This window comes from Penaeus japonicus, unplaced genomic scaffold (genome assembly GCF_977035675.1).
Source record: "Penaeus japonicus unplaced genomic scaffold, GWHDUDI00000001_assembly GWHDUDI00000013, whole genome shotgun sequence".
NCBI lineage: Eukaryota > Metazoa > Arthropoda > Malacostraca > Decapoda > Penaeidae > Penaeus > Penaeus japonicus.
Window position 1 is genome coordinate 5,489,063 of NW_028234415.1, and position 25,122 is coordinate 5,514,184.

General features: G+C 45.6%; 1 protein-coding gene across 2 annotated transcripts in view; it reads left to right on the forward strand.

Moving 5' to 3' along the window:
- Nucleotides 1-25,122, forward strand: part of LOC122258032 (rho GTPase-activating protein 10) — a 100,878-nt gene that overhangs the window by 54,456 nt on the left and 21,300 nt on the right. The window contains exon 2 of one of the 2 annotated variants that reach the window (XM_086543079.1): nt 9,245-9,417. The exons of the other annotated variant lie outside the window; for it this stretch is intronic. Within the exon in view, the coding sequence (XP_086399205.1) occupies nt 9,245-9,399 (155 nt within the window). The 3' untranslated portion in view covers nt 9,400-9,417. Of the gene's footprint in view, nt 1-9,244; nt 9,418-25,122 lie in introns of those variants that run through there. 2 annotated transcript variants of the gene reach the window in all.

Below are 25,122 nucleotides of genomic sequence, written 5' to 3' on the forward strand. Positions count from 1 at the left end.
GGTTTTTGTTTATGTTTTGTTGTTGGTGTTTTTTTTTTTTTGTTTGTTTCGGGTTAGATTTTTTTTTAAAACCTTTGGAATGCTGTGTCTCCTTTTTTTTCCGGATTTATTGTAGCTTGGGGATCGTATTTGTTTATGTTTTTGGATGATGGTGATGATTATGGTGATTGTGATGATGATGATGACGATGATGATGATGATGATGATGACGATGACGATGACGATGACGATGACGATGACGATGACGATGACGACGACGATGACGATAACGATGATTCGGATCTGGATTTGGATTTGGAAGTTTGGTTAATATTTTTGTTAATAGGCCTATACATAATCACCTGAATGCTGCAATGGAGAGGAGAAGCGTGAATGCCCGTGAAGATTAGCCTATCGAAATGGAGAAAGAAGGTGCGAGGAGCCGTGAAATAGGCCTACGAGCTATCGTATTCGGGGGTGGCGGGGGAACTCTTTCACCGTATTTATAGCCTTTTCTGACGTCATCGGATGGTGAAGGAGTACATGTCCAATTTTAATAATAGAGTTCAGGCATACCGGGTGTGGGTGGTGGGAAGGGGAGGGGGAGGGGGAGGGGAAGAGGTGGGTGTAGGGTGGGGGTGGAGGAGGAGGAGGTGGAACCGAGTCAGGATGTTGTCACTCGCGTCTGGTGTGGGGACGGGAAGGTCCGTCAGGGGGGTGGGGGGATGCATAAAGAATGAAAAGAGAAGACGAATAAGATGATAATGATATTGCAGTTATGACTGTGTAGTTGGTGACTGAGATGAAGGCTAAACCTGGTTTCTATCCGTATTTGTAAAGCCATGAGAGAATCTGAGAAAATCATGTCCAGAGGAGTAGGGGCAGAATGCATTGTTTCTAGAATGTCATGCATGCCCCGTTACATGCTCATGCAGGGAGCATAGCCAGCCAGTCCGTAGGGCATATTGATTAAGGTCTAGTAGTGAGATGTAGGCGGGGTTTATGGCAGTGGCGGCTGGTGTCAGTCAGGGCGAGGACGAGGGGTGCGGGGGAGAGAGGGTTGCTGTTATCACCAGAGCATTAGCGGCCCTGTGTGGGGGTGCCGCTGCGCCCTCGGACTCTTCCACACCCTCATTTAGCCGTCGCGCGAGGCTTCAAACATGGCCCGCACGCCCGCGCCCTCGTTCTCGTCCTCGTCCCAGCCTCACGCCCGTAGCTACTACAGCCATCACCTGACACTAACACCGAACTTTTATCTCACACATGGATGGGAAAATAGAAGGGTAAATAGTGAGCAGATGCCTCGGCAGAGCTAAATATTTGTAAAATGAACGGCTATGCTTAGGATCAGACCTAACATTGTTCGACCTGCCGCCAGACGCCTCGCCGGCACGCGCCCAGACCTGGTCAGGGAAGCCCCCTTTTTAGAAGAGCCTTGGGACTCTAGTAAACAGCGGAGGAAACAACACCTGGGGCTGTCAGTGTGATCCTGTCTTTCGTCGCCCGCCGCCCAAGGCTAGACTAATGTTACTTCACGTCTGCCGTCCTAAGCAATTTCACTCCCTCCCATCGCCGCCTCGAGCCACTTCGCTCCACTTCCGCAGTCCCTATTTATTTCTGGGAATTATGGCTAGGCACAACATTAACAGGACCCTTTTTTTGTAGGCTACTGGTCTTGGTGATAAGCCCTGTGAATGGTAGGTGGGTTATGATTTTGAACCTAACTATTGCACATTTCTCGTCCCCTCTTGTCATGAGAAAACACGTACACAAACAAACACACACACACACATAAAGACACTCGCACACACAAACAAACACACACACACATAAAGAGACTCGCACACACACCACACACACATGAAGGCACTTGCACACACACCACACACCACACACCACACACCACACACCACACACCACACACCACACACCACACACCACACACCACACACCACACACCACACACCACACACACACACACACACACACACACACACACACACACACACACACACACACACACATAATAATATATATATATATATATATATATATAAATATATATATATATATATATATATATATATATAAGTATATAGTATATATGTATATATGTATATATGTTGTGTGTATGTATATATATACGTACATACATATATATATATACAATATATACATATATATATATATGTATATATATATATATATATATGTATAATAATGTATGTGTGTGTATATATGTATATATTTATATACATATATTATATATATATATATTATATATATATATATATATATATATATATATATATATATCGATGGATATACTATGTGCTATGACTCATATAAAAGTAATCACCAACAGCTTATTTTTTATTGTCAAATTTGTATTGTCTATTTCCCTAGTTCTCTATTGGCTAATCTATACCTACATGGACAAACAACCCTAACCCTAGAATTTAAAACGAAGAACAAAGCCAGTCGTATAACCAAATAAATGCCCTATTCTACCTGTCCATCAATACACATTTTTTATTATCCAGAACACATAACAACAAGCGGATTTAAGACGGCCCCTCAAGCCAGTCGGTAGAGGAACAGTCTGGTTAGACCGTTTAGAAACGTTACACGAGGGCGTAAGGCATATCCGCCGTGGGACTACCATTAGCGCTGGAAAAAATGAGAGCGTAGGTACCAGGGACTTCCAGGTTGGGAATGTCGCCTATGGGAACTGTGTATCTCGGGAATCTCGGCCAGGTAGCAGAAATGGCGTTGGCCGGCTGCAAATATTCGGCTCGGCATTATTGAAATCCTCGTGCTTTGATTACCGCTACTGAGCCTTAATTGGATTCATTGGAGGAATGTGAGAGGTTTTGATCGGCTTTAGGAATGCGAGGGTGAGCTTAGTTTAATTTGGATGGGAGTGTTGAGCTATCTGTTTGTCTCTCCTGCAGCGTCTCTCGCTTCCTCTCTTTAGGGCGTGTAAGGCCATGGTTGTAGCCTCATGACCCCGCCCTCTATTGAGCCCTCTATCTTATCACGATCATTGAAACCTCCCCCGAACCCCTTCCCTACGCAAACATTAAAAGGCATACACGCGCTCGCGCGCATACATGAACAATGCACACACGCACATGCACATGCACATGCACTTGCACATGCACACGCACTTGCACATGCACACGCACTTGGACATGCACATGCACACGCACACGCACACGCACACGCACACGCACACGCACATGCATACGCACTTGCACACGCACTTGCACATGCAATTGCACACGCACTTGCACATGCACACGCACTTACACATGCACACGCACACGCACACGCACACGCACACGCACATGCACACGCACATGCACACACAGTCACACGCACATACACGCAGACACACACACACACACGCACACGCACTTATACACACTTATGCATGTATGCTTCATTTTGACAATCAGTCATGCCGTTCACTTCTACTGCCCCCTGCAAAGGCCCTGTAGATTAGCGAGCGTTTGTATTAGTATGTGCCACTCTTGCAACCGCCCACAACGTCCCACGCCTTCCAAAACAATAGGTGCAACCGATGACACAGCTACTTCCTCTGCAAAGATATTTTTACCACCAAAGACAATGGCGAACCCTTTTTTCTTCGGTTATGATGGCCTATTGATCTGTGCATGAGTCAATATTATGAAAAAGATTGAAATGAAATTGATTAGAATGATGGGGAAGAAGAATAAGAGAAGAGAAAAACAAAACGCAAGAGGGGATAGGGTAAAAGAAAGAGGTATAGACATAGAGAAAAGGAGATAGAAAATGGGTACATGGTCTATTGATCACCGAGTCCCGGCAACTAATAGACTTAAACAGGGAGATAGTGCAGGGTAAAAACATTACTTAAGTCTCAGGACACTACCTATACACAGAAGGCAAGGAAACACAAGTCTTAGGACACTACCTATACACAGAAGGCAAGCAAACACGTGCCAGATCTCAGAGTCGGCAGGGGAGAGACGGGCGTAGAACCAAGATGCGGGCGTGGGAGGAGAGGCCGAAGGGACATGGATGCCTGCCGCCGTCTGTCCCGCAACGTTTGACAGACAGCGTCAAAAGCTCTTTATTATTTTCGTCTGATTTCGACGATGTGTAGGGAAGCATAGGCATAAATATTACTATTTTTAGTTCTCGATATTTGTTGCTTGTTTTACATGTTCACTGTTGTTGAGTTTGTCGCTGAGATGTCTCTCTGGCTCTCTGGCTGAGTTTGCTGCAGGATTTCACGGTCATGCCGCCGCTGCAGCTGTCTGCGGGGCGTTAACCCGCACGTGCGGAGGGACATAGTGGCGGGCTGCCTATGGGCTTATGACTGGATTCTTACCCTTATGAGATAGTGTTCTGCGTGTCTGCCGTGCTTAGTCCTCCACTTCGGCTCTTCCCTCGTGACTGCAAGCTGCTTGCGTGCATGTAGGTCAAGGCGATCACATCCTCGGCATGACTTCTAGCTTTTTTATGACGCGCGTTATCCCTCGCCGCCCTCTTTCTCCCCCTTCCACCCTCGCGCAGGTGAAAAGCAAGAATCCGTGAATGCGGTTGGCGAGTTTCTAACGGGGAATGTTTTAATGAAGTAGCGCGTCCCAAGGGTCGCTGCGGGAGTCTGCGGAGTCCAGAGGGAAAAAACGGAATCCGTGAGGCCGGTGATGCGCGGCGCACTCTGACAACAACTGCCGCCTGGAAATGAGTATTGATAATCCTTTACTATAATCTCTGTTGCCTAGGTGACAGTACATTCTATGACTGGATAGATGAAGCTGAATGATCTGCAGTGAAAAGGCCGTAAAGATTCAACGGAGAAATTAGTTCGCTTGTGTTGTTGATTGATAAACGCTGACAACGTGGGCCAGGGGATCATGAGTTTACGGAAAGGTTTTGCTGCAGGAGTGCTGGTCTTTTACGAGCTGGGGGTCGGAGGAGAGAAGGAAGAAAAAGATATATACATATATATATATATATATATATATATACATACATACATATATACACACACACATATATATATATATATATATATATATATATATATATATATATACATATACATATACATATATGTATATATACACACACACACACACATATATATATATATATATATATATATGTATATATATATATGTGTATATATATATATATACATACACATACACATACACATATACGTACACATACACATACACATACACATACACATACATATACATACATACATATACATACATGCATGCATATATACATACATACATACATACATACATACATACATACATACATACATACATACATATATATATATATATATATATATATATATATATATATATATATATAATATATAGACAGACAGAGACAGATGGTGTGTGTGGGGCTGGGGTCGTGATTACTGACATTTCGTACCGGAAGAGTACCAGTGATCTTTTACTTTTTCGGTTGGTCACCAGTCCATGCATAGGGTGGCTTCCCAACTCGTGCTGTATAATGGGAACGGGATATAAAACAGGAAGAGTCCTGTTATTGACTCAGTCGCAATTTTATTTATTTCATTTTTTTATTTTTTTTTACTTTTTTGGGATTCTTCAACCTTATCTTGACGATTTGCGAGAAACTTGATCCTAAATATCACGCCATTTTTGCTGCATCAAATTTATCTTATCTAGCCTCATTTTTGTTTGTATCCACAGTATGTGCTTATACGTTTTTTTATTTTTATTTTTGTAATGAATGTTCTCTTAGAAGATACGGAAAGAGAGACAGTCTTGGGATATCACGCAGCATGTGGATTTATATTGTTCGTTTTTTTTAAATTTCTTGGAATTTTTTTTTCTATTTGCGAGGTTGGTAGGGAAGGTTTTTGACCAATAGCCCGATTTCCCTTCCAATAGCAGACACAAATGCCATTGGAAAGTAAGGAAAGGCATACCAGTCGGAGCCTCAATGTATATAGTTTATTTTGAAATTTCACCATGTTATAGATTTAAAAACATATTTGGTCTGGAATGAATTTTCGTAGCATGTACATTGAAATATACAAATATACATACGTCGTTTACAGTCTGCGATAATACGTGCGAGACAGCCATTTCGGACGATGAATACCTGCACTTGATACTAGTGTTGCTAGCAAGATGAGAACGGAACAGATTGAATGCCGACACTGATTGTTTGTCAAGACCTGTGTGCTTGACCCCAACTGCCACGTACTGTTTGTGGCCGCTGGAGGGAGATAAAAGCCGCTGTTTGGCGAGGCGCGTTTCAGCTGCATGGTCATATTGACATCCCTGTGTTGTATTTGCAAGAAGAGTCCATTGTGCCGCGTTGGCCCAGAAATCTTCTCGTTCTCCGGGGCTCTGGCAGAGGATCTTCGTTTGCTCTCCCAGAAGGAACTCTCAGAGGGAAATCTTTGATCTCCAGAGCCAAGAACTGGTTTGAAGATGAGCTCTGACGATCTTGGATAATGGTCGCAATGATTGTTGCAGATGAAGATGATTGCCGATACATCAAGTACAGTTTCCTGACAGGAGAACAACAGATTCCAGTGTTTTATTTTGGTAATGGGAGGGAACCCGAAGGGCAAGTTTCGTTTCTGGTGAAAAAAAAAAAGAATTGCTGATACGCCCCTTGAATCGTTTCAACCCATGTTTTAAAGTGGATTGATTTTGTAATTTACTTTAACGAAGGATGGTGTCTATTGTTTTCATTACAAACTCTTAACGCTGCCATGAGATTAATGGTTGATAATGCCAGAAACAAGACCATAAACCATTACGATCAGACAATTGACCTACTTGTGCTATCATGGAATAATGGACACTTCTGTAGGATACTCCAGGATACTGTAGGATAATCAGGATACTCCAGGCGTTGGTAATGGTAATTTTGTTCAGAAAAGAATCCATGGAACTGCTAATGGACCTCCAGTGGTCATCCGATCGAACCATTAATTGTTATGGTTTTGTTTATTAATGTGTTTAGATGACTTTTATTGCTTTCATGTGTCTTCCTCACCCCTTACTCCTCCGCAATGAACATACCCGGATGTGCATGCAGATACCGTCATAGTATCTGTATATTGATCAATGTTGCAGCTCTCCTGCGTGTTAAGTCCGTACCCCCACCTCTCCCACTTGTTGTCAGGTTGTCACGCTCGCCTGACACTTTTATTCGGATTTTAGAATTGCAATTACGTGCACGTTATGATGCAATTCCGTAATGACTGTGATGCGTTTATGCAGCGAGGAATTAGCTATTTTTATTTTCGAAAGGCCGACTGCGGGGGGGGGGGGTGGAGCTGCATGTGGGTGTGGTGACGAAGGTGGCGTGTGCGAGTATCGTGACGTTGATATGCATTCTCCTCCGTCCTGCCCCCTGCTTCCCCCTTCTGCCATCTCCCTTCCCCCCTCCCCTCCCTCTTTCACCGTCCTTCTTCCATCTCCCTTCCCCCCTCCCCTCATTCTTTCACCGTCCTTCTTCTCTCTTTTTCTACCATCTCCCTTCCCCCTCCACCCCCTCCCCCCTCCCCCTACACCATCCCCTCTTCTATCCATCCTATCCCAATCTTTCCTCCACATCCACTTCGCATGCATTATCACGAGCCCACTGTTGAATCTGCAACCATAGCCAGATCCTGCAGTTGGATTTCTTTATGGCTACGAGCGATACGCGTGGGTAGATATTGAAGCTGGGTTGTTTGGGTTGGCCGGCGCCGCTAACCCTTGTTTTTCTTTTCTTGGCAATTTTACCGGCTGGATGAGGGAGGGAGGGGAGGGAGGGGAGGGTGGGTGGGAGAGAGAGGGAGGGAGGGGGAGGGAGGGAGGGAGGAGGGGGGGGGAGGGAGGGAGGGAGGGAGGGAGGGAGGGAGGGAGGGAGGGAAGGAAGGAAGGAAGGAGGGAGGGGGTGGGTGGGTGGGTGGGTATGTATGTAGAGGTGGAGGTGGCGATGGGCAGGTATGACAGGGCGAGTGTGACGCGTGATGGAAGGGTGGGATTATGTTTATGAAGCCGCATGCGTGTATGTTTATGTGTTTTTTTGAGTACTTGCAAATGTGTGTGTGTGTGTGTGTGTGTGTGTGTGTGTGTGTGTGTGTGTGTGTGTGTGTGTGTGTGTGTGTGTGTGTGTGTGTGTGTGTGTGTGTGTGTGTGTGTATGCGTATGCGCGTGCGGCGTATGTATGCGTGCACAGGTATATGTGTGGATATAAATGTGAATGTGTTTGTGTTTATGCATACCAACGCGCACGGCGGATTCAACCGGCTATCAAATCCCAGATAGTTCAAGGAAAAGGGTCGGAGAGGGAGTTGCAACGTCATAGGAAATGGTCTGTTATAACTCGGCTCCATGCGCTCTCTCATTCTCGCTCTCTCATTCTCGCTCTCTCTCTCTCTCTCTCTCTCTCTCTCTCTCTCTCTCTCTCTCTCTCTCTCTCTCTCTCTCTCTCTCTCTCTCTCTCTCTCTCTCTCTCTCTCTCTCTCTTTGTCCCTCCTTTTTTACGCAATACTCCGAAAACTTCAGCAGGTTCTTGTCTGCGCTAGAGAAAAGGAGGGGGGAACATCTGTCCGAGAGTGGCTCTCTTTTTTTTTGTATCTTGGCTCTTTGCGTTTCTTGCCGGACTTCTCTGGAGGAACTCGGCCAACAGCACTGTAAACTTGGGGAAATTTACAGAAGCAAGTGTGTTTGTTATCTGTGTTTGCATTTGAGTTTGCGGATGCGTACGAGAGTGATTATTGATTCATCTGCCTGGCCATGTTGACACGCAAGTAAATGTACATTCCATGCATACGTGATAGTAATTTACCTCCATACATTTATATGCACAACTATGTACTCACACTCACACACACACACACACACACACACACACACACACACACACACACACACACACACACACACACACACACACACACACACACACTCTCTCTCTCTCTCTCTCTCTCTCTCTCTCTCTCTCTCTCTCTCTCTCTCTCTCTCTCTCTCTCTCTCTCTCTCTCTCTCTCTCTCTCTCACTTTCTTTCTTTCTGTCTCCTCTTAATCCATCTCATACCCATTCACTCACTCACACAACACACCACACATATCACACACACAGAATATGCATTTACGCATAAGGCTTGTGTGCTTATTTTTTTCTTAAATATTGCAAGCATGTGAATTCATACGTTCGCATTTGTATTCGACGTTGTCTAAAATCAATTTTTTTTTTTTCTTTGCAGGTGAGTACCGATGGCGTCCAGCGACCAGCCAAGCCAGGCAGACGACGCAGCGTAAGAGTAGACACGCGCGAAGAACCAAACGCTCAGAGTCATGCAAGGAAAAAAAGATTGTTATGCTTTTCTGCCATTTCGTGACCGTGAGTGCTTCTGCCTAACAATGGGAAGCTCTTTGGGAAGGCTAATGATAATGCGTGGGTGGAGGTGTGGGGGTGGAGGGGATGGATAGGGGTGGAAGGGGGCCGGAGGGGGCCGAAGGGGGCCGGAGGGGAGGGAAGGGAAGGGGGTCAGGGGAGGATAGGATGGGTGAAGGGTACATGGAGAGAGTGAAGGAGTGCACTTGACACACAGCCACGCCGGTGGGGGAGGGATGGGGGAGGGTACGGGTCTAGGATGGCCTCGGGCGTAGCAGCGGCTCTTGTTACCTGCAGGGAGGCTTCGGGCGCAGGAAGCGGAGGCCCGAGACCGCCCCGAGAGCCCTTCGGTCGTTGCTGCTCTCGGCCCTGAAGCCGCTGATGATTCGTGCTGCAGGAGCGGTTACGAGGATGTCCGGATGCGCTTGCATGTATATATATATATATTCGGACGAGTGAGTGAGCCGAAAGGTTAGAGGTTAGAGAGAGAAAGAGAGAGAGAGAAATAGAGAGAAATAGAGAGAAATAGAGAGAAATATATATATATATATAGAGAGAGAGAGAGAGAGAAAGAGAGAAAGAGAGAGAGAGAGAGAAAGAGAGAAAGAGAGAAAGAGAAAGATATATATATATATATATATATATATATATATATATATATATATAGAGAGAGAGAGAGAGAGAGAGAGAGAGAGAGAGAGCGAGCCACTTGGTCACCAAGGGAAAGGAGAGCATTTCGAAAAGGGGGCGGGGCGTGTGTGCGTGACGGCCCTGAGGAAGGCGAGGGTAGGAACGGGACAAGTTCCGTACCATTAGCCCAGGTCGTTAGCGAAGTGCTGGTCCGTTGGCTCTGCTAGCTTCATGAATTCAAAGGTTCCATCAACAACAAACAAACAAACAAACAAGTATTCCGGCGTTAGGGATTTTGAGTAGACTATATTAAACATACGTATTCTAAATCTATAGAGTGAAAGAAAGTAGATTCTACATAATATTCATCTTTATTGTCTTATCTCTAGAGAATGAAAGTAGATTCTTCATATTATATACCTTTGTAATTCTATATCTTTAGAATGAAAGTAAATTCTTAATTATTCCTTGGTTGACGGAGTTTACGTTTCATTCCATTGATATAAGATAATAACCTCAGTCACACAAGACGATGGCACGACAGACGGACGTGATGCAGTCTGCGTTCACCGGAAACGTTGACATACATACGATTGCTAAAGTCCCCCTTTCGTCGGGGGAGTAGCTCGTGGGCGCCGAACCATGGGAGGACACGGTGGCTGACGGCCGGGAGATTACGTATGACTGATGAACATTGCCTTCTTCGATACTGCTCTCTCTCTCTTTCTTTTTTTCTCTTTCTTTGTCTCTTCTCTCTCCTCTCTCTCTCTTTCTCTTTCTCTTTCTATTTCTATTTCTATTTTTCTCTCTTTCTCTCTCTCGCTTTCTCTCTCTCACTTTCTCTCTCTCGCTTTCTCTCTCTCTCTCTCTCTCTCTCTCTCTCTCTCTCTCTCTCTCTCTCTCTCTCTCTCTCTCTCTCTCTCTCTCTCTCTCTCCTCTCCCTCCCCTCTCTCTCTCTCATCTCTCTCTCTCATCTCTCTCTCTCATCTCTCTTGACTCACTCACTCACTCGCTCACTCACTCACTCACTCACTCACTCACTCACTCACTCACTCACTCACAACCGCTCGTACTATGTGATGAATATCGTCGAAGAAACGTGGTTTTACCTTGAGCCAAGTAGTGTACAAAAGAAGCACAAAATTGAACACAAGAGATATCAAAATAAAGAGGGATCAGTAAAAGAAACATCAAGGGCCTTGTAAGTAAACACAACTGACACGCCCTTCTATTCGACTCTCCGTTGCATATTTGCGGAGGCTGAACACGATTAAGACCTGTCGAATGTGACAGGTTCAGGTCGAGATTGCGTCGAAGAGGCTATAAGACGAGTGTTTTTGTACTCTATAAATATAGCTCTTCAGTACCACACATTTTTTGTGGACTGCTTTGTGTTTTAGTTTCCATTTTGTAGTTATTTTTTTCCAAGATATATTTTTCGGGATTTATTTTGCAAATATTGTCAGTTTGGTATTGATTAGATTTATGAAGATATGTGTCTCTCTAAAGTTCACACTGATTCTTTAGTTATTTTGTATTTACACCGATACTGTATTCAGACTTCCCTGGCAATACAATACGCCATGTTTTCACGTGAATCCGACTGGATGCGGTATTAATTAAGAGTATATTATGTTCTTCTAGCGTGACATTCCTTAGAGCAAGCAGGGGGGAAGGCTCTGTTAGTGGGGAGTATAATGAAAATAAAAGCAGTGCAGGTTCAACTGCTCTGCTTGCCTGTGCAGTGCTAATGATTCAAGCCTTTCTAAGTCTTCTTGGGCGACCAGGACTGTGGGGAGCGAGGCGACCGCGCCCACTTGGCTCCAGGGCTAAGCCGGGCGGTGTTCCTCGTAGTTTCTTTATTTATTTACCGAGCAGTGGGCTAGGTGGAAATGAATGTATTTACTGCATTTTTTTTTTATAAAGATTTGGTTATCTAATGCATATCACCCCGCGGTCCTTTGATGACGTGATAAAGTACAGCCTGTGTTCCGGTTTATCATTTATGATCTACAAGGCTGTGTAATAATCGAGAGGGCCTTGCGAAGGATACTGCAGCGTAAAAATAGGAAATGCTAGACTGGGCTTGTAGTTGCCAGATATGTTTATTCTTTTACTATTTTGGGTGGAGGGAAACTTGTTTGCTATTCCTCGAGAGTTACTTTTATTCTTGAGGAAAACATATGTGCGTCAGACCCCTAGCGGACGTGACTGAGGGGTAGGTAGGGTGGGGCAGGGGTGAGCTGGGGTGGGCTGGGGGGCGAGGGCGAGACACTAACCGAACTCGAAGCTTTCGGTATGAGTTGATTTCTTCTTTTTAATGATTTTCGACAAGATTAATGACTGGAAGAAGATATATGTCATCATCATTATGCCTAATGTCCCTTAACCCCACCCTCCATCTGTCACACCTTGTAATGGCCAGCTGGGAACCCGGGAAAGCTGTCTCTCCATCTAGAGCTTATTGATTATCCCCTAAACCTTTCTCCAGCAACCAAGCAAACCACCTGTCCGCTTCTTATTTTCGAAGAATCTCATGCTTCTTCTTCCTTTTTTATCCTCTTCTGTTTCTTCTCCGCCTCCTTCTCCTCCTCCTCCTTCTTTTTCTTTTTCTTTTTCTTTTTCTTCTTCCTTTTCCTCTTCCTCTCCTTCTTCTTCTCCCCCTCCCCCTCCCCCCCCCTCCTCCTCCTCCTCCTCCTCCTCCTCCTCCTCCACCACTACTCCTCCTCCTCCTCCATTACCTCCTCCTCCTCCACTACCTCCTCCTCCTCCACTACCTCCTCCTCCTCCTCCACTACCTCCTCCTCCTCCTCCACTACCTCCTCCTCCTCCTCCACTACCTCCTCCTTCTCCACTACCTCCTCCATTACCTCCTCCTCCTCCACTACCTCCTCCTCCTTCTCCACTACTTCCTCCTCCTCCTCCATTACCTCCTCCTCCACTACCTCCTCCTCCTCCTCCACTACCTCCTCCTCCTCCTCCACTACCACCTCCTCCTCCTCCACTACCACCTCCTTCTCCACTACCTCCTCCTCCTCCACTACCCCCTCCTCCTCCTCCTCCTCCACTACCCCCTCCTCCTACTCCTCCGCATCCACTACCTCCTCCTCCTCCTTCTCCACTACCTCCTCCTCCACTACCTCCTCCTCCACTACCTCCTCCTCCACTACCTCCTCCTCCTCCACTACCTCCTCCTCCTCCACTACCTCCTCCTCCTCCACTACCTCCTCCTTCACTACCTCCTCCTCCTTCTCCTCCTCCTTCTCCTCCTCCATCTCCTCCTCCTCCTTTCTCCTTCGCCTCCTCCTCTTCTTTCTACTCCGTCTCCGTGTCCTTTTCTTGCTCCTCGCGACCACGGTTAATATCATATTCTTCAGGCCCATCTGGCTATTACCAACACGTTCGTCTTGTCCATGTCCCTTTGGCAGCACATTTTTCTTGCCCGCTTGACCAGTGACAACCATTCTTCTTGACCGCTTCTTAGCAGCTGCCATCACCAATCTTGGCACCATGAACAGTGCCACGGTCTCCCCCAGAGGCGAAAAGTTAACACTGTACAGAGTGCCGGTCTAGCAAGGCTGGCGTGCCCTCTTAAGAGTAGAACTGTCACGGCCGTCAGTCCTTAAGAGAGTCCGTCTCAGTAAAACACTAAAAGGCTTTCCTGTAGGTACGATTTGCCTAGGATGCCTTTCGATGACCACCTTCTTCCTCTTGGGTCTTCAGGGTTGAAGGAAAGTTCCCATTCGGAATTTACTCCTGAACCTCCTCTCCTGCTGGCGTTCCTATCTCTGGTGGCGCCGGCGATTGCTTTTAGTGCATGATTCGAGGGCGATTTAAAATGCAAATGAGGTGTAGCGTTGCTTCCCGGAGCGTAATGGATCCCGACGAGCGTATCTTGGCGTATATTAAATCGGCGATCGCGTTTCAGGGCAGGGTAGCAAAACCAAGCAACATGAGAAGGATTGTAGGCCGGGGACGCTGTAGGATGTGTTTGCCCCGGGGAGAGGACACAGGCTGTTTATAATGCCGTCTGATCCTCACCTTTATTGATCCTGCATGACCTTTCCTTCTCTCCCCCCCCCACCTCCCTACCACTCACTACCCCATCTCTCTCTTTGGCTCCCCCTCCCCCCTTCCCCTTTCTCCCACTTTTTTTTTTTTTTTTTTTTAGCCCATTTTACCTTCCCCTTCCCCCAATTTCCCCGTCAGTCATCTTTAGAGTGTTTTTTCTATATGTTTATAATTAGAAACCATTGAACACTTACCGGAAAGGATTCAAAACAGAATAGAAGTGGCCGTTGGTGGACTGCATTTCCGATGATTTCGTTGGCGATGACTCGACGTTCTCCTGATCATTCCACCATTACGCAGACTGACCGTGACGATCCTGACTGATTGATACGTTCTCGACAACCTTTGTTTCTTTCTCTGTAAATCCCTTCCCCGTACCCCTTCCCCACCCCATTTGATTCTCTTTTTTTTAACTCTCATGCAGATTGATTTGTAGGTAGGTAGAATATGTGTGGGTGTGGGTGTGGGTATGGGTGGGTAGGTGTGGGCGTGTGTTTTATTCTGTCTCTGTATATACATTTTTTTTTTTACGTTAATGTTTCCTTTCTCCCTTCATGACTTGCACATTCTGATGACCATTTATATCATCTTCCACTCTCATTTCTCTGTGTTTGCCAGACGTGCGCTCCCTGAGTGTCTTCGCATACATTTTTTCCTCCATCCCTTTCTTGCCAGGATCATTTTCCCTTCTCTTGATCCTCATTTACTTATCCTTATCCCTTTTGCCCGAAACCAACGACGGAAGAATGGTTGAGTTATTGATCCTTGATGGGCCGCCCACACAACTTCACTCTCTTCCCCTTCTCTCTTCCCCTTTCCCCTATCCTCACGCCTAACTCCTCTTTTCCCCTTTCCCTCTCCCCTTCCTCATCCCTTTCCCCTTCCCCTTCTCCTTCTCCTTCTCTTTCTCTTTCTCTTTCTTCTTCCCCTTCCCCTTCCTTAAGCCTTTCTCCTCTTTTCCCCTTTCCCTTACTCCTCTTTTCCTCTTTCTTCATTAAGTCTTTCTCCTTTTTCCCCCTTCTCCTTCCCCTTCCCCTCTCCCTTCCCGTACCCCTACCACCACCCCCATCCCCATCCCCATCCCCTTCCCCTTCCCCTTCCCCTTCCCCTTCCCCTTCCCCTTCCCCTTCCCCTTCCCCTTCCCCTTCCCCTTCCCCATCCCCTTCCCCTTCCCCTATCTTTAAGCCTTCCTCCTCTCTCCCCTTCTTCCCCCTATCCTCACGCCTTCCTTTTTTTCCCGCTTTTCCTCTTTCTCCTCTTCTCTACACTCCCCTCTCCCTTTCCCAAATCCTCCCGTTTCCACATCCTTTTGTGGTCCTGCCTCCCCCCCCCTCCCTCCTCCACTAACTGCTTCCCCCGTATTTTCTTTATAGCTCCCTTGCCATACGCCCCCCCCCACCTCTGACCTTATCTCGCCCTGTCCCGGCCACGTAACCTCGTTGCGCCACCCACATGAAATACGCCCACGGAGAGGCCCTCTATCGCGTCGCTGGCGCTCGTGTGTCTAGGTCGCACCCCTCCCACGTTGCCCTTACATCTCTCCAGGGCCCGCCCACGCACGCACGCACGAGGAGCAAGGTCGTGGGCGGTCGAGGATTAAAGAGGTGAATCCAAGAGACTCCGGTGGCTCTCCCTCCACCCCTCCTTGCTCTCCCTCCACCCCTCTTTGGCTCTCTCCGCCCCTCCCAGCCCGATCCCTCATGGCGAAAGGAAGGCTATTGCAGCAACTTCAACTGGTTAACCCCCCTTCTCTCTCTCTCTCTCTCTCTCTCTCTCTCTCTCTCTCTCTCTCTCTCTCTCTCTCTCTCTCTCTCTCTCTCTCTCTCTTTTTCCCTCGCCTCTCTCTCTCTCTCTCTCTCTCTCTCTCTCTCTCTCTCTCTCTCTCTCCCTCCCTCCCTCCCTCCCCTTCTCCCTCCCTCCCCTTCTCCCTCTCCCTCTCCCTCTCCCTCTCCCTCCTACTTGTTTTCTCCATATTGATTCCCCCCTCCCCCCTTCCCCTCCCACTCCATCTTTCCTTCCCCTCCCTTGCTTTTTCCGCACCCCCTCCCTCATTTGTTTTCGTGTCTTCCCCCTTTCATATCTTTGTAGTCCATGGACCGAGATAAGCCTTGGATAAGCCGCCTACCATGTGAAGGTTCAGCGACGTGTGTCTTAAAGACGCAATCATTCGTGACGTCACGAGGGGATTTCTTGTGTCTTCAAGCGCGTTCGTGTGATGAAGATGTAATATTCGTTAGAGAGTAATGGCAGTAATGATAGGCTGATGAGTTTGTTGTTCCCTGAGGTGGTGGCTGAGGGGCGGGAGACTCCTGTGCTTGTTCTGCTTGCTTTGCTTGCTCGTGCGCTGTTGTCTTTGTGCTTGTTCTTCCTCCATCGTTATCGCCGTCTTCGCCAGCGATTTTTCTTCGTTTCGTTTCCTTTTTTTTCTTCTTTTCGTGTTATTTTTTTCTTGTTCTTGCTTTGATGTTTTCCTTCTTCCCTGCCTCTTTTTATCCGTTTCCCTTATTTTTATTATTATTATTATTTTTTTTTTGCCGTTATCAACCAAATCATATTGTCTGTTTGTAAGTTATACAATATATATATATATATATATATTTATATATATATATATATATATATATATATATATATATATATATATTATAATGTATGCCAGACCCTCCTCCTCTTCCGCCCTCCTTCCGTTCATTCCCCCTTCCTCATTCTCCTTCTTTGTCTCTTTCTTTCTTTTCTACTAGTAAGCCCAAATTTGTAGCCTTGACCTTATGAGGCCGCGAGTAAACACAAGCGGGAATCAGAGGCTACATTCCACGTTGTATCAAGCGCGTTGCGTTTAGTTGCTTATGGTGTGTCGGACTCTGTGCTTTGGTTGTTTTTGCCGGCGATGGTGTGGTTGTTTAGGGTCGTGTTGATGTGTTTTTCTCGTCGTTAGTCGGTGTTTTATTTGGGTCTTGTTTGTATGTTGAATTGCTGTTGCGTTGGTGATTTTGATTCCGGTGTTGAATATGATTGATCTCGTTTTTTTTTATTATTGTTAAAAGTAGCGAGGTGAAAAGGTAGTTTTTAAACATGTGTCCCGGTGCATGATGGTGGCGAAGAGGTGAGGGAGTGTCTTGTCCACCACACCTTCGCACGTGTACGGCACACGTGGTTGCATCACTGTGCGTGCCATCGCATAATGCGAACTCGTTATTGCGTGCTCATCATTTTGAATTCACAAACCTGACAGCTTCCTGGTCACGTTTGACATTTGCTGCTGTAGCAAGGTATAATGCAACAGAAACCCGATGTTGGTCATGCAAAGGTGCGGTCGGAGGCGGATCCAAGTTAACGCAGCCTTCTCACGCTGACCGAAAAAAAGAGTGAGAAAGGGCTGGGCAAGAGTGGGTCTCTTGGCGACTGCGGTCGGCGATGAGCTGATCCTGAGAGGCAGTAATTTGATAGTCCGCCGGAGCCTCCTCCTCATTCCTCGGCCTGAGCTTCGCGCCAGGAAGGGGATGGTGGGAGGGGGGGGTCGAGGCCGCCCTACGCCTCACTTGCAGATTTTTGTGCATTCCTCACGGGAGGAGGGGGGGGGGACGTAGCTCATTCTGTGAGTTTTTGTATAACAGAGGAAATAATATATTGCTTTTCTTTCACTGGTAAAATACAGTCGACCCATTTAATGTTTGTTGAGATGAATTGCAACTGCCCCCGGCGGTCGTCAGGATTATTACACTGGTAAGCATTTGATACTGCATTTTCTGTTTAAATGGAGCTTACGGTAATCTGATCCGCAGAGCTCGCGAGCTTTTGCGCTCTCGCTAACCATTTCAGCATTTAATGGCGGAGGAGTAGTGAGTGAGGAAAGGATTTCGTCATATCCTGGTACATTGCGCATGTTATCGCCGTCTGAACCAAAGTGATTTAACGTGAATTTTGAAGAGATACACAGGGATACAGGAACTTTAAGGCTTTTGCGAAAGGAAACATCCATGGCATCCATAAGTCACATGCTATAGTTATGGAAACTGAAATTGCGTTTATTAGAAGGGTTAAGTACGTAGTATGCATCCCTTATCCTTATGACGAAATTTTACTTAATAGTCCTAGTTCTCAAAGAAATGCACGTGGTCTTGAAGAAATAAATATTTTCTATGAAGACCAAGTACAAAAGGCACGCTCCAGTTCACTGCAGTGTGTGTAATGCCGACAGGTTGAGTCGGCCGCTGAGAGTAACAGAATGTAAATAGCAGGTGAATTACGTGCCTTTAGCTCTGGAACCTGTTCTTGGCGGGGTGAGGCGGTACGGGACTGGTATGCTTACTCTCGTGATATACGCCAGGTACTTTTTTTTTAGTGTTTTGTGTTTGTGTTTATGTGTGTATGCGTCGGTGTGTGTATTCATATTTTTATGTGCATTTGTGCGTTTGCGTTTGCCAACTAGTATATTATACGTCTACAAGATTTACAGATGTCTGTGTGCATGTGCATGTGTAGCCTAGCGGATGCGTGTGTACATGCTTTTGTCTGAAAGTAGGGAAGGTGGGACATGGCGGAGGGGAACACCTGTGGCACATATGTATTCCTCGTTACCACATCAGTCCGGATCTTCGGGAAACCTACAGCGTGAGAAAAGGGAGAAGATATAAAAAAAGAACAAAACAAAGAAAATCACCCGACAGAAGGACATGATAGAATGACATGACATGACACCAGCATCATTTTCTAATCAGATTAAAGACTGACGAGGCAGATTCATTTGAATGCTACGGAGATTAACTCTACACCGATCATTTGTAATCTCGTTAATCGAAAGGGATCAATGTCGTTCTCACTTCAAACTAACGGCTATACGCGCTCAAGTAAGCCTACCAAACCACGTGACGACAGAACAAGAGTACATTCTGAGTCAAGGTTCTGCCTCCGTCTGATCGACTCGGAACGTAACACATATCGGGACATTCAAGAAGGTGGGGGTATGATTACACCTCGGATATTGGAATCTATCTTAGAGTGTATCCCGGGTCCTGTGAATCCGTCGGGTTGGAATCGAAGCTGCCAGACACTCAGGTACTCACTCACTCACTCACTCACTCACTCACTCACTCACTCACTCACTCACTCACTCACTCACTCACTCACTCACTCACTCACTCACTCACTCACTCACTCACTCACCTCCCCCACTCACCTCGCTCGCGGGTTCGCTGATTCATCAAGGGGAAGCAGAGCATGTGACGTATCATGATCATCTGTGTTGAGCACGCGTCCTGGGGTGTGTCTCCCTCTGCCTCCCCCCCCCCCTCCTCCAACCCCTGCTCCCTCCTTTCGCCTCCCCGCTCTACCGCTTTATATATATATATATTTTTTTTTTACTGTGCGGAGAAACGGAGGAGACACATGTAGGTTATGAGGCGTCAGGCACGGGTTCTCCTATCGGTAGGAGTCGAGGTTCATTGAATTTTTCTGTAACTTTCGATCGTCACGGAGGATAAAAAAAAGTCAAACTCAAGCGAGTGGTGTAAATATTTTTGGTAGAGCCATGATTGTTTATTTTGGTACGCGAGAGCACGCATTCGAGTAGAGCGATCGTTGGATCATGCGATGGAGTGGCATGGGCGGAGTGACGAACAGTGTGAGTGACAGCCTCGGACATCGTACACCCCTGAGCGCGGTTGCCGCCGCCCTCGGGGTACCTTCGCATACGATAACACGCGCCCACCGGTCCTTTTCCCTTTCAGGTCTTTTTCTTTTGTCCCTTTATATATATCTTCGTCCCATTATTTATCTGTTTATTGTGCAGACATGATCAGCTCGCCTTTTGGCTTTCTTCTTACAATGGCCTTCCCTTTTGCCTTCCTAATTTCGTTAGAGGGACGCCCTGAGTGGATGTCACTCCAGTGTGACACGCAAGAGTAATTCGCCCTTTGAGAGTCATCGGGAAGATGCAGGTCGCCTTGGGGAAGGAGATGCTTAGTCGCATTTAGGGGAGCCGAGATTGGAGACGGATAAGAGGACAGGAAATAGGGGGCGACCCATATTAGGTCTCGCGAAGGACTCGTTAGAGGACGGGAGGGATTCATGAGGGAATAAGCTATTTTTCCCCTTCCTTTCTCGCGGTTGGTGAGGTTTTTGCTTCATTCCTTCATGATGATGAAAATTTCCTGTTCTGTGTTTTTTTTTTTTTTTTTTTTTTTGACTGGGTGATGCTTGTGTATTTTTCTCCTGCGTGATGCTTGTCTTCATTTCGTAGTATGATAATATTTTTATTTTTATTTTTTCCAAATGTTTTGTGAAATATTTTTTTTTCTTAAAGCTCCCGAATTCGCGAATTAGCCTTTCCTTGAAACGACTTTGATTTTATTTTAATGAGAATGCTTGCGAAACTGAATAAGGAAGTTATATATAGTTGACTTCAAAGTGGAAAGTGGAAAGTGATATTTTTGTTTGGTTTCCTCTTGACTGCAAGATCGAAGGAAGTTCAAGTACGAGCTCGGGCCAGGAGGTCGGATTCCTCCCGCTGTTGTTTGGCTTCTAGGGTGTTTGGGTGTTTTAAGTGGTCAGTAAGTATTGTTTATTATCTATCCTAGTTTTATCCTCGTTAAGGAAGGAATGCAACTTTTAGCAAACAAACAAGCCCAGGGACTCTGGTGTTGTTCCGAATCATTGGTGCCTTTATATATATATATATATATATATATATATATATATATATATATATATATATATATATATATATATATGTGTGTGTGTGTGTTTGTGTGCGTGTGCGTGTGCGTGTGCGTGTGCGTGTGCTTGTGCGTGTGCGTGTGCGTGTGCGTGTGCGTGTGTGTGTGTGTGTGTGTGCGTGCGTGTGCGTGTGTGTGCGTTCCTGCCTGCGTGTGTGCGTGTGCGCGCACCGGTTATTTTTTTTTGCATTTTACCACGTGTTTATTTTGCTGTGTGTCGCAGCTCGTTATGTCTTGTTTACCTTTTTCCACCACTAACTTTTTATCCTTATCTTTGCGGTAATGGGCGGCGCGAGTATGGTGCTAATTGCGTTGGCAACGAGCCCTCCCCGCGGAGTGCCGTGATGGCCCCGGGCACGGCACAGCGGCATTAGGGCGTCGTCGAGTGCGGACGAGGCTTCCTAATGTTATTATTATTATGGTTTATTGTTATTGGAGGGTGTTGTTGTTGGAGAGTGTTGTTGTGGTTGGTCTTGATGGCTGATGGTAGTCATTGGGGCCAGAGATTTCACTGGGTATCAAAGGAAGGTAGCCTGCCTTTTAGGGGGTTTAGTTGGAATTGGGAGGAGGTTTGGAAAGGGAAGTAGGCAGATCGGTGCACTCTTCAGTTGTTAAATCTTATCTCTTTTTCTCCGTGATTTATTTTGTCGTTGTCACTCACTTGCGGTCTGTGATACAACGGTGGGATGAGAGACTGGGAGGCAATATATTGTAGTCCATGGTACTTCTCTACGCCTGGCAAAAGGAACCCCATAAATCGACATGGTGACCTACGGCTGGCACCCTTGATTAATGTCATTTAAGTTTCGCACTGATAAACTTAGCTAGGTGATGCAACAGAGTGTTCGCTGGTGCGGCTCAGGTGACGTGGCACTCGGCGATAAAGATGGCTGGCCCGCTCCTTGGAACAAGTTTGATCCGTGAGCCTAATCTCTAGGGCCTTCTACGGTTACGTGTGGCGGCCGGCTTTGTCGACTCCGGTTACTTCCTATCGACAGCTAATAGAAGGCTGCACCAGTTAGAGCCAATAGAGTCCCGCCTGCGCCGCTACTCCGCGCTACTATATACGACCCGGTTCCTGGGCACGACCTTAGACGACCCTTGGCGTGCGGAGCGACCCTGGATGGGCGTGGGTGTCAGCCGCCTCGCCTGTGTTTTGATAGCGCCTCAAGGCGGGCGGGTGGGTATGAAGGGATTTCCTGGAGATTCGCGTAAAGAAACCCTCTGCATACCATGACTCAGCCGACGTCGGAATTTGAAAAGAGGACCATATCTGTGACTCCCCTTCCTTTCGCTCCCCCGAGAGATTAAGAGTGTAGATTAACCGTTCATCTCTCCAGTCCCTCTTCTTTGTCATTCTCCTCCAAGATTTCCCTCGCTTTCTGCTCCTTAATTCGGTTCTTACACTTGCATTTACTCTTTTCCTCGGGCTGTTCCTTTCCCTGCTCTCCCATTCCCCATCTCTTCCTCGACGACTTGTTATATATATAATAATATGTGTGTGTGTGTGTGTACATATATGTTTATATATGTATATATATATGTATATGTATATATATGTATATGTATGTATATGTATATATGTGTATATATGTGTATATATATGTATATATATGTATATATATATATTTATATATATATGTATATGTATATATGTATATATATATGTATGTATATATATATATATATATATATATATATATATATATATGTATGTATATATATTTATGTATATGTGTATATATATGTATATGTATATATATGTACTGTATATATATATGTATATATATATATATAAAATGTTTGTATGTATATGTGTGTGTGTGTGTGTGTGTGTGTGTGTGTGTGTGTGTGTGTGTGTGTGTGTGTGTGTGTGTGTGTGTGTGTGTGTGTGTATATGTGTGTGTATGTGTGTATATATATATGTATATATTTATGTATATATATATGTATATATATGTATATATATAAATAAACGCACACATACATATATATATATATATATATATATATATATATATATATATATATATATATATACATACAAAACGCACACATACATATATATATATAAACGCATACTTACATATTCATATTCATATTCTTATTCATATACATCCACACATACTTGACTTATACACGCGTGTGTTAGTGTGTGTTTGATGTTTGATGTTTATGTATATCATGTAGAATGACTCAATACCAGCAAGTGACCTGCAGAGGTTAGTAAGGCATTATTAACGGTGTTACAACCATAATGGTATTTATTCATTCCGCGAATCCAGATCCTTTTATGTTATTTGATATTATTTTTATTTAAAGAATTCCCGCCGATTCCCGATTTTGCCTTTTGATCAAGTCCTGTACCTATTTCATCATTTATTATTGATATTAATTTTTATCTTCTGTCGAGGAGTCTTGTCCGACTTTAAACATCACTGTTTCTTGTCCCTCTTTTATTGTGGCTGTGTTTCATAAGGTCTTTATGCACGTTATTTTGTTTGTTTTTGTTCGCTGATATTCCCATTGGAGTGTACAGTGCGGATTAGAATGATTGGGAGGGGGTGGGGATGACCCGCATTATCGGCAGTGAATGGAAAAGCACATAAACTGCGGATGTTGAAATAGATCAGGATGGCTCCGAAAAGACCCGCGGTGCTTGTGTCACTCGCGGGGATGGGGCTGCCAGGTGCAGTGTTAGCGCTCAGGTGCGGATAATGTCGGTGTAGGTTTACAGTTAGTGTGATGACCTCTCGCGGGTGCGTGCTTAGCTTTGTGCACGTCGAACGAACATAGGTTGGGGCGCGCGCACACGCACACACGCACATGTACACGTACGCGCACGCGCGCACACACACTCACACTCACACTCACACACACACACATTTATACTCACACTTACTCACTCTCCTTCACTCATTCACTTATATAGTCACACTCGCTCACTCACTTAATCATTCACTCATATAGTCACACTCGCTTCCTTTTATTCACTCTGTCACTCAGACACGCTTGTGTCATGTGCGAGTGCCAGTATGCACTCAGAGAGAGTACGAATGCAAACTAATTTGCATCAGTGAAAGCATATTCATTTTTAGCAAGGTTCCTGTAGCGTACATGCATCATGGTGGCGCAGTGTGTTCACGAGATCGCTATCTAGCCGAGTGCGGTGTTGCTGGAGTGACTGGCGACGCGGTGTCGAGTGACTGTGATGATACACGAGTCTTCGCCTACCTACCACTTGCCATTCTTCAGTTTGTGCGCACGCACGCACGCACGCACTCATTTGCAACTTCAACTCGGTAACATGCCAACGAACCCAGAGTGAATAATGAATGGCAACTGTTCTCTCGCCCTTCGCCAATATCTGCACGAACAAAGAACTCGGTCGATGAGATTCATTCACCCTGGCAGTCACACTTACTTACAACTGCACGCGTCCTCACACTAGTGCTCACTCTTACTCAACCGCGTGTCTATCTGTGTGCAGACCGTTGCAAGCAAGAGGATGGGAGGGAATGATAATGGAAATGGACTTCCGCGGACAGGGAGAAAAGGTGAAAAGGGAAGAAAAAAGGAAGAAATGAATCAGTGGGAGTCGAAGAAGAGATGGTAGATAAAACAAGACTCCTTATCCACACGCAACATGAAAGAAGGATGAGACAATAAAGAAGTAAGCTGAGGAAACGCTGGAAGAACGAGCGGTCGGAGATGTGGTGGAGATGCGGTTCTAGGCGAAGAGAATTATCTGGTGTTAGTGAGAGTGAGCTAGTGATGCGGTGTCCGTAACGACGGCTAGCTGGCTATGGAACAGTTGCTAATTGCGGCTTGCGCAGAGGGTGTGACGGAGGAATTTCGTGTTCGGCTTCTATTCTAACCCATTCTGTCATCTACTCTCTTCTGCTCTCCTCTCTCTTTTTTTTAAAGACATTATCTAAACTGAGTTATGAATTTAATGAAAAGTTGTAGGAATCATGCCATGTCGAGTACTTTTAATCCTGAATTTTCTCAGAATATAGGCTGATCGTGGTACAGTTTTCGACTAAAGGGGCTTTGCATTTTGTTTATATAATTCTGAGATTCAAAAGGAAATGTATGCTGATAACCTTTAGACTCTTGGGTGCCATAAGTACAATAAACAAAATCACTTACTAATATGTCAAGTATTCGTCATATTCGCGTCCGCATTGAATTGAGTCACTGTTGAAAGTGCGAGTTTCCAAGAATCGTAAGAAAACAGTAACGGTGATTGTGCAGGTACGCGGAGGCTGCGGTAGAGAAAATGACGCTGTTGTGGGCGTTCCTCTCAGCATCCCGCGTTGGGAGGAGGAAG